Here is a 14,212-nt window from a genome sequence, read left to right on the forward strand (position 1 = left end):
AAGCGACACGGGTCCGTCGGTCCAAGGCAACTTTCACACCGAAGCGACACATCTTGTTTGGAAACTAGCCAATCAAAAACAACATTTCACATCGTAGCGGCATGACGGGAAGCACAGGCCAGTGTTCGGTTGGTGAAATCCTCAAGCGATAAGTGTCGCGTGCCCCTTGTCGCTTTGGTGCACAATCTCCCTAAAGCAAGACACTCATTGCATCACGTATGCGCGAACAACAAACCACGGCAACATGTTGCAAGCTATTGAGGAAATGGCACAGTTTGAGCGACGCAGAAGCGACAAAGCGACACGTGTGACTTATCATGTCGCCTAGATCTGTTGTTATAATGTGCGGTTTTTCGTGTCGCCTATCTGTTGTTCGCACAATTAGCAGCGAACGATGGCCAATAGGAAGGCACCATGTCGCTTGTCACTTAGTTGGGAACTCCCCCTGTAGCGCGTCGCTTCGGTCTCAGCACCCTTCCTTTAAGGAGCTTTCTGACCGAAGTAACAAGTAGCACGCGAATATGCCATATGAACGTGTCATTTGCTGTTTGGACCCTCATGTGCAATGAATGCTATTTTACAGTCTGGAAGTGTGTGCACTAGTGTGACAGTGTGAAAATCCCGTGTCGCTTGTCCCATTGGTTTGAAAGTTTCCTTACACTCATGTCGATGGCACTAAGAAAGTTTTGTGGAGTTCCCCTTGTTGTTTCATGGAATCATCATTATCATCATCGCCGCGATTAGTTTAAAGCGGAAGAAAAGAGACAGTAAATATCCAAAATACAAATGCTTCAGTGTGTATATCTTTAAAAGATGATGATAATAATAATAATGAAGCTAATTCATACACAAAAATTTCGTTGCCAAGAGCATCCCACGCCTATTTTTTCTTCCGTATTATTAACGAAAGTATGACGATAACAGGACGTGGTCGACTGTCTAGAATGTTCGTTAATATCTTCTTGACCACTGTACCAAATATCATAGCAATTATCACATTCATAGAAATGCTTCATGTAAAAGAATCAGACGTTGCAGCGAAAACTCCATTTACTTCCATTATAAGCAGATGAATACCAAGCACCGGGTTCAACACCAGCACCTCTAGCGGATCATTTTCGAGTGGAACCAGCCAGAGTGCACAGAACTGTGCCGTTTTCCACACTACATTATTCAAGGTGCTGTAGTTACAAATATGTGCAATTAGAAGTAAAAATTGTATTTGGCATAACAAGTATAGTTTTTTTTAAATGAAATTTATGGTTATATTTAGGGAAGGGAACTTTATGTCCTAAAAACTCAGTAATATTTTTTTTGTGTCATAAATGTTGAAAATGTGACAAAAACAGGAAAATATGTAACAAAAATAAAAAAAACATTTGGTAACAAAAACAAAATATTACATGCATTTCAAACATCTGAAATCAGTTTCTTAACTCTTAGCGAACTATTTTTTGGAAGAGTTACAGTGGATCACAATAGTCTTTTCCCAATTCTCTATTGTAAATCTGTGACGATTATCTCTAAAAAGCATCTTATATTGTAAGAAAGATCGCTCCACGTCACAAGAAACAATTCTTGCATATTGGAAGCACGAAATGTCAATAACGCTGAAGTTTTCCAAAGCTTCCTCTTCCTCTACTTGACCTTCCAAAACACGTGCAATTTGACACAAAGTTTGAAAACCGTGGTATTTCCCAAAAAATTCTGTACATTTAGAGATTAGCACTTGTGCGTTACATCCAGTGGGGGTAATATTTTCCCCCAATAGGATCGTAGGCGAGGCACCAGAAGTCTGTCAGCGACCGTGTTCAAAGACAAAACAAACCGAACACTCTCGATATGAAAGAGGTGGAGAGAATAAACATTTTTCCTTCGAGGATTTTGAGGTAGCTGAAGTCAATGAGCGATTTTATGTATTTAAAATGAAAATTTGCAAAATATGTATTTACATACGGAAAACTGGAAAATATGTGTTTTTATGTAAAATAAAATTTGCTGTGTTGACATATAAGGCTATGATCAGAATTTTGGCAAAAACGAGGGTCTCTATCTTATCGCAGAAAAAAACATTTATTTACCTAAAGTTCCGTTCCCTAGTTACATTCACCATTTTAACATGAAAATGCAATTTCATATACTGCTTTTTGTACCAAAAGCTGCCCAGTTCGAGCACAAGCAAAGAGGTAGCAAGATGATAAAACAAATGACTGTTCACTTCAGTTTGCAATTTTGACGGAGGATTGTTATCATTAGTAGAACCACACACGTTTTACTAGATGTAACTTTTTAACATAATTGATTTGCTTTATTTTACTTGAATTTTTGCCACTTTTAGTTAATTGTAAAAATAAGAATGAGTGATGAAATTGATGAGCGGAAGCTCACAAAGAACGCCTATGACGGGATTCGGATATGAGGGTAAGTTGATGATACGAAAGATGGACAAAAACGTGAAGGTGAATGCCAGATACTTCCAAGACTCCATTCTGACACCTATCTATCGGAGAGACATCCCACAATTGTATGGAATGGACAAACCAGGTGATGATCCATATGGACAAGGCTTCGAGTCATACATCCAGAACATCACTACGTTTTCATCAGGAAATGGCAGAGGAATTAGGAATTTGTGTCATTCCGTTTGAAGACATTCCTGTGAAAAGCCCAGATGCTAGTCCAATGGATTTTTGTGCATTTGGACTGTTGAAACGAAGTCTTCAACATTGCCGCCCGCGCACCCTGGATGGTCTATGGAAAGCTTGCAGGGAGGAGTGGGACAGAATTCCCATGCCTGTCCTGCGGCGGAGCTTGCTGCAAAGGAAACTGTGATGCCGGGCAATAGTCCACAATGCTGGGGGTCCAATAGAACATGATCGGTGGTGGCAGCGCGGAATCTCTTAAGGTGAGTACCCGTCAAAAATGGTCGGATATAAAGCGAACAACCTTCTGTAGCAGCTGACCATTTTACTGATATGGCATTTCTCGCCGAACACTGAACACATCGTGTCGTCCCTACTCTGTGAAAACATGAGTACTGTGCGAATCAAAATGGAAGATAATGTTGGGTCACCATGTATATATATCCTGCTTGTCCGTAGCACAATTCAGGCCATAGCATACACATATTCTGCTTGTTCCCTAAAGGTTAACCTTTTGTGTCCCAAGCATCTCGAGCGAGATACCCAAATGTAACCCTCACGGTCCGAAGCATCTCGATCGAGATGCTGTGTCAAGGTCGTAGTTTTTACGTTATAACTTTTCTATTTTTGGCTAGAATTTCGATTTTTTTTATATTGTTCCTAACACATGTATTTAACAGAAATGTTTTTTTTACATTTTTTTTGTCTCCATGAAAATGGAGGGGGAAAGGCAGGGAAAGGCGGGAAAAGGTACTTCTCTTTTGCGTCTCTTTTCAAGGTCAAATTTTTGCCAATTAAGGAAGACCGGCTTTGTTGTTCTGTAAAGCAATGCTTTTTCACTCCCTCCTGTTCACTGCATTCGAAGGAAGCTTGTTTATCAGTATCTGATGTCAAAAAGAAAGTTTTCGTGAGGGCGCAAGCAGGGGGTGGGGGGGAGGGGGAAGACTGGTTGTTGAATCTGCATTGTGAGAATGGAATTTCGAAGTGCGCTGAAGGAAACCTTTGTTTTTATTAGCACAAGTGTTCACAAGTTGCGACAGGGGTTACCCTACATTGTCTAAAAATAGAATTTCAAGCAGCTGCAAGAATTGGCGCTCATTTTTGACTGCCTTCTAGCTTTTCGTCCGTGAATGTTGTGCGTAGGTGTCGTTTTGTGCCCAAGTGCGAGGACATTTTTTGGGTGGTGACAATTTTTTAAAATAATTTTTGGGGGTTTTCTCCCTTCCCCCTCCATATATATACCAAATTTGCATAAATTTTGTATTTTGAAATTTTTTCGGGGGGGGGGGGAACACCATTTTTTTAAGAAAAGTATGTTTGAGGGGATTTCCCCCCCCCCTTCCCCCTCCATACGTACGCCGAATGTGCATAAATTATATATCGTCTGAATCTGTGATTCATTCTGCGTACAACGGTATATCTTTCATATCTCTAGGGCATTTAGTTTCTGAGCTATAGTCATTTAAATGTAACTCTGCATTTTGAAGCTTGAATCAGTGGCCATTCCTTTTGGGAAGTTACATTGGTCATACGATAATAATGCAAATATTTTTGTGTTCCTTACATGTCAGCGATAATTTCTATGTGCATTTTGAACTTTTCATATCCTTTTTTTGGGGGGGAGGGGGGAGAAACCACATTTTTTTAAGAAAAAAGTATTTTCAAGGGATTTCCCCCCTTTTCCCCCCAAATATATACACCGAATGTGCATAAATTATATATCTTCTGAATCTGTGATTCATTCTATGTACAATGGTATATCGTTCATATCTCCAGGCAAATAGTCTCTGAGCTAAAGTCATTTCAAGGTCCCGCTGCATTTTGAAGCTTGAATCAGTGGTGTGCCGACCATTCCTTTTGGGGGTATAACTCAAGTTACATTGGTCATATGACAATAATGCAAATATTTTTGTGTTCCTTACATGTCAGCGATTATTTCCATGTGCATGTCGACACTGTCATGTACTTTTTCCTTGAGGGGAGGCTGGGGGAACCAAATTTTTTTTCTGAAATTTTGAGAGTTAGCCCCCTCCCCCCTGCCACATATACGCCGAATTTGCATAAATTTCATATAGTCTGAATCTCTGGTTCATTCCGCGTACAACAGTATACCACTCATTTTTCTAGGGCAATTAGTCTCCGATCTACACTCATTTAATTGAAACTCTGCATTTTGCTCAAAATCGGCTCGGGACAGAGAGGCTTACATGTGAAAAAGGCCTTGGGTCTCAAAAGGGTAATAACCACTCAAGTCCATGACATTTTTCAAGTCATCCCTCTTCAAATAAGAAGATAATACTTACTTAAAGTGTGATCATCGACGACCCTTCGGTTGTTACACGTGCTGACATGATGCAGCATTTCAGGCTCAGACACTCGATGAGTCGCTTCAAATGGGCAGACAGAAAGATCATGGGTCAGCTTATGCTGCAATTAAAATATACTGATAAATAGTCTTAATGATTACATCATTACAGTGCATTTCAAAATTGTGCATAATAATAATACTTTGGGCTAAGCTGATACCGACACGTCGATCCGTTAAAATGCCACACGAAACTTTCACAGAGCCTAATTATCCTGGAAGTTATGCATAACTACAAGTTTTCTTTGATTTCGTACCAATATAATATGAAAAAACTGGTATTTTATACTGGTGTAATTTTTGAATATTATAAAACAAAACTCTAGTATTTGGATGCTTGTAATTGGAGTGAAATACTCGCCCACTAATATTAATATATACCGGGTGGGCAGACTCAATTAGGCAGTTTTTGATTAGATGTTATTTTTATTTTTTTATTTTTATTTTTATTGTGATAAATGTTACAAAATGGTTACAAAAATGGAATCACACACACATAAGTCATGGATTTTCAAAATAGTTGTCGACCTGGGCACCATCTAAGTCAACACAGGCTTGTAGACGTAAAGCAACATTTTTACATGCCTTACTACACATGTTTACCGGAACATTCTTGAACTCCTGAACAATCACCTCACGCAGGTGTTGCTCACTGCCAATAGGATCTTGCGGCAACCACAGTTCATGAAAGTTTTGTCTCCTCTGAAGTTCTGGGATGACACTTTCCCTCAGCATCTGTAGGCAGGTAGACTTCGATTTCTGAGGAGACGATGCCAGTTCCGCAGCAACACATGCTTGTGTCAGCAGTTTGGACAGTTCTCGGCTGACTAGGGTGCTTGGGATTCAAAGCACTGGCAGTTTCATCAACCTGCTTGTTTATTCGGGCTGTTCCCTGTGGACTGCTGGCGGTCCAAACTCTTCCAACATCCTGCGCTGGACTTCTGATACATTGTTAGTAACTGAGAACAGGCACGCACATTTTACAAGCTGCTCGACAGACAACCGTCTTCCGGCCATGATGCTTCCTCACTGCGCACTAAGTAGGCACAGTATTGTCCTCGTTCACAGCATACCGTATGATGCTGCCATCTATCGACAACAAAATGTACTTTCCCATTTTTCCGTGTGCTGATCGATTGATTGGTTACTAATGTTCAGAATCTGCCTAATTGAGTCTGGCCCACCCAGTACAGGGTGTTACATTCAAACCTCCCACATTTCAATTCATCATTGCTAAAAGGTTATGAAACATAATGGAATGCAAGTGGTATTAGACGAAAGAAAAACTCAAAGAATTTCGTTGAAAGAAACACTAAACACGAATACACCAATACACCTCTACACTGGACTCTAATACAGTGTACAGTTTGTAGCACGAATAATATCCAATCTGAGAACTTCCGGATTGTTTAACACTTCCAGTCACCAAAAACTTCGCACACCATGCCTTAATGGTTTTCCCATCAGGTGCTTCACAGTATTTTCTTTGCACTGTAATGACTGATTTGGTCTTTGCATACCAGAACACAGATTAGTGAGAGAATGTTGAACTTCGAGGTCATGCAATAAAAATCTTTGAGTTTCTCTTTCGTCTAGTACCACTCGCATTCCATTGAATTGAAATGTGGGAGGTCTGAACGGAACACCCTATATTTTGAAACGTATTTAAATTGTTACAATTTTCAACAATCAGTATCTGAATCTGTAGTAGTATCGCAGACTAGAAAATAATTTTGGTGTAGTTTAAAAGTATGCTTTGTCAATTACATATCACTTTGGCCTTATTCAAAGTGACAAGTGAGACCACAACATGTAATTTCTTTACAGAAGGAATAGAATAATGAAGAAATTGATTTGATACTTCCTGTTCATACAAAATTACAGCTAAGCCGATACTAATATATCAGTCAGTATCAGCCGATAGCGGTAGTATTGCTATTGGAAAGTATTTGGTTTGAATCTAGTCACGAATACTGGCCGATACTTTTCTCAAGTCTAGGTGTTTGCGGAGTACACAAAAATGCCACACAGCACTTTTATGGAGTACAAAAAGGTAAAGTAAAGGTAAAGTGTTCCCCTGTGCATAGCACCACGCCATGAAGGCGTATAGGGGGTGCGGGGGTAACGCCCCACACTTTCTTGATCCGGTCGTGAGTGGGGGTGATGTGATCAGCATCACGCCCCTGACCACCTTTACCCCCCAGGGTTTCCCCCAGGTACCCATGTTATTCGACGCTGGGTAGGCGTCGGGGCCGCTTCCACCGTTAGAAAAGTTCCCGGATTTGAACCGGCCGGGGATCGAACCCGGGACCTTGAGCATGGTAGTCAGACGCGTTACCGACTGAGCCACCGCGGCCACTTTTTTATGGAGTACAAGCATTCTGAAATTTATGCAAATTGAATAATTTTCATTATTTTGAGAAGCGAACTGCAGATGTCCACCCTATTCTGCTTCTGCTGAGGCGTTAAGCAGGGGGTAGCCATTTCCCAAGTTTCGACACGTACCCAAGGTCCTGCAGATGACAATGAATGGTCGAATGGGTGACATGGAGTTTGCTGGCCAGTTCTTCAACAGTGTGAATTCGATTTGCCTCCACCACTGATCGCAGTGCATCATTGTTCAGCTGAACAGGTCTCCCTTCTTGTGGCTTGTGGGTGAGGCTGGCAACTCTAGAACGAAAGCTCTGAAACCATCTCTGGCACTTCCGCAAATCAATAGCACCCTGCGGTGGCTGAATGTCACTGGTGAAATTCATACAGCATGGCATGCTGTATGTGTTCCTCCGACACTGCCATGATCGAACACACGACACTGTTCCAAAATGTGGAGTAGACCGTTCTCCCTCTACACACTCATGTACAATTACGTGCCCTATATGTCACAGCTATGGCACATGCCATGCACTTCACAATTCACTTGTCAGATGACGTCATTGCAGTGGTGCTCAAAAAACGACACTACTTATGGGATGACCTGATACAATGCATGTTGTAGACGCTCTGCGAGACTACTTTCAGGGTTCATAGGGTACTTTGTGTAAGACTCTTTGGTTTTTATAATGCCAGTCTGGCCTTCTGACTTATACAAACAATTAGAAAACCTTTTTATTTTTTTATTTTTTTTTGGGGCACTTCCCTACAAACCCCTGGTACGCATGACCTTAACGTGCTTGACCACAGAGGCTGTCAAACTCAAGCAAAACGAATTTGATGTAATTTTATTTAATTTGATTTGATTCTATTTGGAGTCGATTTTCTGCCACTTTTGGACACGATGAAACTGATGAAGGGACAGAACACCCATTCCCAGGCTAGGATTCAAAACCAGGAACCCTACCATTGCAGTGTCATGTGCTAACAACCCTGCCACAGAACACTACTATCAGATTAAAAATTATGGATACTCAAGTTTGGACTCTAATTAAAAATTAATTAGTAGACTTACATCAAAATATAGCTTATTCGATTCAGTTTTTTATGGTGTGGTAACAATTTTCTTTCAAGTATGCCTTCGTTTTTATATTATCGTGAAAACAAAAAAGAGTTTTTTTTGTGTTTGAAGTTTTATAAATAAAAACTTACGGTCCGATCGTAATGAAATTTAAATATAGTACAGGTAAAAAGGTTTAAACACAATTCTTAATTTTCAGATTTTGTAAATCCATCCAAGAAAGGTTCTTATCAATTTCGTAAAACAACTGTTTTTTTTGTATTAAGGTACAGTTTTGTTTGTACGATGGCTGCATGTGATTCGCTGCATGCAGTGATTGCTTGTGACCGATGCATGAGTGGGGAAGTTTTGTTTATGCAGCAGACGCATGCAACGGTGACAGTTTGAGCTATATACCATGGATCACGTCCAGAGACAGTACATTTTAAAACAAAACGAAGTTAAGAGAACAAATGAGATGTACAAAAGGATAAATGAATGATACCATTGCAACTTAATTCCAAAAATGTCACAATGAAACAAAGTTTAACACATTCTTTTGGGTTAAGAATAAATCAATTTCATTCTGTTTCATGTGCTATTAAGGAAGATATTCAGAAATTTCTTTCAAAAACAGTAAAAAAAATTCTAGTTTACAATCAATCTTTGGTACTATCGCAGTGGGTTCTAATAATTCGATGAATACAATCATCAAACAGAGACGAATGTTTTATTGATTTATCAATATTTCCTGAATATTTAAATCAAATTTGTCGATTCTGATATAAACACAATATTTTCTACACTCAACGTCTCATTTGTGGCTTGATTTCCGAGTTCCGTCACTATTTGCAAGGATTTAAGTTTTACCTGTGACTGTAAATGACGTGGCAATATTTTCACTGACATTGCCAGACTCTTGTAAAATAAGTCTACCTCATCTTCTCGTCGATCAACACTCATTCCATGGACCGGATTCTTAGCCAAAGCTTGCGAAATATGTAGATAAATCACCAAAATATGAAAAATGTGTAACTATGTCAAAATAATATTTTTCGTAGATTGCTAAAATACAGTCAGGGTCACTAATTAAAGTGCTTGAAGTTTCTATTCACCTGTTGTATTCTCCAGATGTGAGGGTACTCTGTTTTCCCAAATATTATCCCTTAGCACCACATCTTTGCAGTCTCTGTGAGTGGGACCGTATAATTCCTGTAAACTGCAACCAGTCGTTCAGTTCTATGAGTTTTGAATCATCCTCTTTGCTGAAACTCATTCTTCCAAGCAGCGGCGGCTCTAAGAGGAGAGCCGCCGTGCCATGGCTCTACCCTCAGAAAAAGAACAAGCACTTGCTTTGCTAAAATATAGTTAAATTAATAATTTACGAAAGAGGAGATTCGAATCTCGTAAGCGTTCGAACTTACGGCCACCTCAATTCCTGTGCCACATCACCAGCTGTTCTATCACTTGTTCAGGGCCAGAATAGTTTGGCCTTTGCGCAGAGGCATGAAAAAGTATCTGCAGGAAACGGAAAAGGAGGTGGTAGCCATAAGACAACCAGCCGTGCCCCTTCTTGAGTGGCACGACGTGAGAGCTTTTGCATTGTGTTGACATAGTTGCAATTTTCACAGAGAAGTGACCAATTCTGACCGATTTGCAATATTCGTTGGAGAAGTAATTCAGGAGAAAGATACTCTCCTGCCTACTTGGCAAGAAAGACCACAATATCTTCTCCAAATGTATATAACCATTTAGATATATGCGTCTAAAGAGCCATCCAGACTTTTTTGTTATTGATTTCTTCCTTAAGAAAATACATATCCTTTGCTCTCACGCACACACACACTCACGTGTTGCAACTGACGCTGTCAAAATATTGAAGACATTTTCTGTAACAAAGAATTGACTAAATATCAAAGGGAATTCACAATACCAGGGGATTTTTTACATTAATATTTGTAAAAAATCACACGGAAAATCTATCAGTATAAGAATTCCACTTGGAGATATAATTCAATTTCTTGCATTGAATTTTAAAAATTGTAGATCCACAGTTCATTTAGCAGATAATCAAATTCCAGTTGTTAGTATCACCAATTGTTGATGTACCGTCTGCCGTGCTGGGGTTGCAAAGCGAGAATACAGTGTTCGACTCGGTTGATTGTTCAGTGTTTTTCTTTTTAGTGTAGTGAAAGTGTCCGATGGTGTGTGAAAGGAAGTGTAGTGAGTGAAGATGAGTCAGATTATAGCATTATTACATACACCGTTTTCCAAGGTACTATACGATATTAAATTAAAAGTTAAACAACTTGGCCGTCCCACGCCAGATTTAAACATCAATTCTATTTTTTTAAAAAAAAGTGGTAACGTGACAGGCGTTGAAATTTTAATAGTTACATTTATTTCCTAGAAACTCTCGCCGACCTCTGTGCACAGAATGCTACGACGCCAGGGATCACGGATTCGAATCTCGTCCTGGAAATGGGTGTTCTTTGAAAGTGTTTACTCATCCTTATCTTCACGATTAGCCAAAAGTAGAACAATTGCGAAGTAAAATAAACCAATTTTAGGAACTCTGAATTTTTGTCTGCAATTTTAGTATACAAAGTTCCATTAAATTACCTCTTTCATTAGATTTCTATGACATATGCTAGAGAAAATTTTACGATTTTTTATCACATTGGCACCACCCATCATACTAGCTGCCAGCCGCCACTGCTTCCAAACAATAAACACAAGTCGAGGAACACGAGAACGTACTGGAACGCATGTGATCGCTGCAGGCTGACTGCTCCCAGAGGAGTCATTGCAGCAGCTGCATGCATTCCCCAGCGTTCAACGCACAAACAAAACCACTTCTGGTGAATTCCATTTGACGTGTATGTGTGCAGTACAGTCGTATGCACTCATCACATGCGACCACCGCACAAACAAAACCACACCTTTAGGTAGTACCACAAATACAAAGGCTGTCACGTGCGTTATCGTGGTGCAATATGAAGGAGTTCTTCGAATGTGGCCTCTTTTTTGCTACGTCCCCTGGCACAGAGTCTCAATGACTCCTTGGTAATACTGTGGCTCTACTCAGTCTGTCTTGTGCGGCACATGCTTGTTCAAACATTGCATATGTTTGCGCAGCACTTTTCCCTAAACGCGAAAAAAAATTTTATGGCATGTCACTGTTGATCTTGAATACCCATTGCGAAAAGCAATGTTATACACAAAAACCTGGAGGGGTAAACGAAACACGTTCCACGTAAATCAACACAGCTGCTCACTAACGTGGTTTCGTAACATGTGACAACTTGCTACGGAAACAGAATGAGTCATCCTACACGATGCGACTAGTGCCGAAACCATAGGCAGTGTTGCTAAGCCAGGAAAAAATCTGTCTCACCTTCTCTGTGACAGCCTTTGTACAATCTTGGTCTTTTATTGAATCTCTTAGCATCTGTGTTTAAAATTAATTATCATTGTCAATTCACATTATGAAACCAATTTTATGCAGATTTTTATTCAACGGAGTAAAGATGTGCACTGAACATGGTGACAGCTCCCAGTTTCCATGGTTTCACGGACATCGCAGTAGGGACAGAATGTGCAGTGTTGCTATGTTCAACACACATTTTTATCTTTTAAAAATTTGGTTACCATAGCTTAACATGGAAACGAGTACGACTAATTTTGATGTAACTCGTAACATAGGTGCCAGCCTATATGGCATAGTGGTTAGCACATCGTGCTACGACACCAGGGGTCCCAGGTTCGAATCCTGGCCTGGACATGGATGTTTGTGAGTGTCAATTCATCAATTCCATCATATTATCACTCATCCCTCTCTTCGCAATTAGCCAAAACTGGCACAAAAAGCAAAGTAAAATAAAGCAAATGAATCGTATCATAGGTCTACTGGTTAATTATTAGTTCAAGTCCATAATTTTTAATCCCATAGTAGGTATCTATGATACATATCTGATTTGCTATTCTTCTTACTGCGTAGATACCAGCTGCCACTGTAAGCAGGATATAATTGATTGATTTGGTTTATTTTACTTCGTTTTTCAGCCAGTGTTGGCTAATCGCGAAGATAATGATGAGTCATGATAAGATGGAACTGATGACGGAACACTCACAAAGAACACCCATGCCAAGGCAGTGATTCATACCCAGGACCCCTGCATCATAACATGCTGTGCTAACCACTGTGGTGGTTGGCTGTAAGCAGAATATAAATCCGATCAATATATTCTATTCATGTATTGAATATATGAAGAGCAACGTAAAATAACACAAATAGAAAATACAAGTACGAGATAGCTTAAGCACTTGCACAAGCTTCATGTTCAAACCCTGGCCAACGTTTCAATAGTAAAAGCAAAATTATGTACAGTTATCACTACATGCTGACAAAAGATATTAGTCAGACACAATATGTGCACTGGAATTGCAAATTTTACAGAGATATTGAAAATCCTACACATTACAGTGTTTTAAAATTTACCTTACGATGGCACTTTACCAAGTGGTATTGAAACCTTTCCCTCCGGATCCTGTGATTGCTGTTGTATGGACATGTCAAGTACTCCTCGGCATACACCATTGTTGGACACTACATATAACAAGGATAAAGAGAAAATATTGTAAGGAAACTTACAAATTATGTAATATTATTATAATAAATATATTAACACATGAGAATCAACAACTGGTATGTGATGGTTACATATTAAAATTAATAGCCTCCCCCGATGGTGTATTGGTAACACTGTTCTTGCCTTGTAATCGAGGGTTTGGATCCTACTTTAGACTGTAGGTCCAGTCCCGATTAGCCTATTTGAACATAAAGTGGGTTTAAACAAACTTTGGCTGATTATTTATTAATTTTATTTATTTATTTACTTAAAGTTTCAGATACAGTACTGAAAGACCATATTATATTGAAACTGTAGCAAAAACAAAAAATATAAAAATAACAACAACAAAAAAACAAGACAATACAAGATGGCAAAAATAAATTGTTACATGTACATACTTAGTGATTGTCAGAAACTGTGTTCTGACAAGAAAATATCAACATATTATATAAGTGGGGGAGCCTATAGTAAAGATATCATGTTTAAGAGCTTTACGTTGCAGGTTGGTCTTGTGGATACTCATAGATGAAATGAATTCGGTTTTGATTTTGCCATTAATGATTTTATGCAAAAATTTCATGTCTTCTAGTTCGTGACGAGTGTGTGGTGACTGGATGTTGCAAATAGACATTATATCTGTTTTATGGAGGTGTCTGAGAGAAGGTATTCTATGGTGAGCAATGGCAAGAAAAAGGCTGTTTACAGAACAAATCAGAACAAATTACAAAAAAGATAAAATTAAAATTTTATGGTTAAATAATGCATTTTTATGACATTGACATTTTATTAGGAGTTAAGAATAAAATTTAAATTCAAATATGAACTTTTCACCCTACATGGAAACAAAAGTTTACTTTCATCGACAAACTTCCTTTGCTTCAAACATGCATGGTACCTGACACAAAAATATAAGTTAAGGTACCATGATTATCCCATACTGTGGTCATGCAGACTAAGTAGTCAGGCTTCGGGCTCGGGCTAAGGGATGCATACTAATTTGAGTCACCTAGGGGGAAGCATAACAACTTTTCTCATGAGATTTCCACCAATGTATGTGACCCACCATCGTGAGGAAATTGGGGAGCTTCAATTGAGTAGCATAACCTGGTAATGTGGTGATGGACACATACGAGTGAGGTCT

The 14,212-nt window shown here is 39.3% G+C and overlaps 1 protein-coding gene across 4 annotated transcripts in view; it reads right to left on the minus strand.

The window, feature by feature from the left end:
• Positions 1-14,212, minus strand: part of LOC145996860 (uncharacterized) — an 81,457-nt gene that overhangs the window by 53,103 nt on the left and 14,142 nt on the right. For all 4 annotated transcript variants that reach the window (XM_083133400.1, XM_083133401.1, XM_083133397.1 and 1 more), the window contains exons 2-3: positions 12,939-13,046; positions 4,946-5,069 (exon numbers count right to left, since the gene is read on the minus strand). In XM_083133400.1, coding sequence (XP_082989526.1) covers positions 4,946-5,069; positions 12,939-13,037 — 223 coding nt within the window. In that variant the 5' untranslated portion in view covers positions 13,038-13,046. The remainder of the gene's footprint in view (positions 1-4,945; positions 5,070-12,938; positions 13,047-14,212) is intronic.

This window comes from Lepisma saccharinum, chromosome 13, assembly GCF_977018435.1.
Source record: "Lepisma saccharinum chromosome 13, izLepSacc3.1, whole genome shotgun sequence".
NCBI lineage: Eukaryota > Metazoa > Arthropoda > Insecta > Zygentoma > Lepismatidae > Lepisma > Lepisma saccharinum.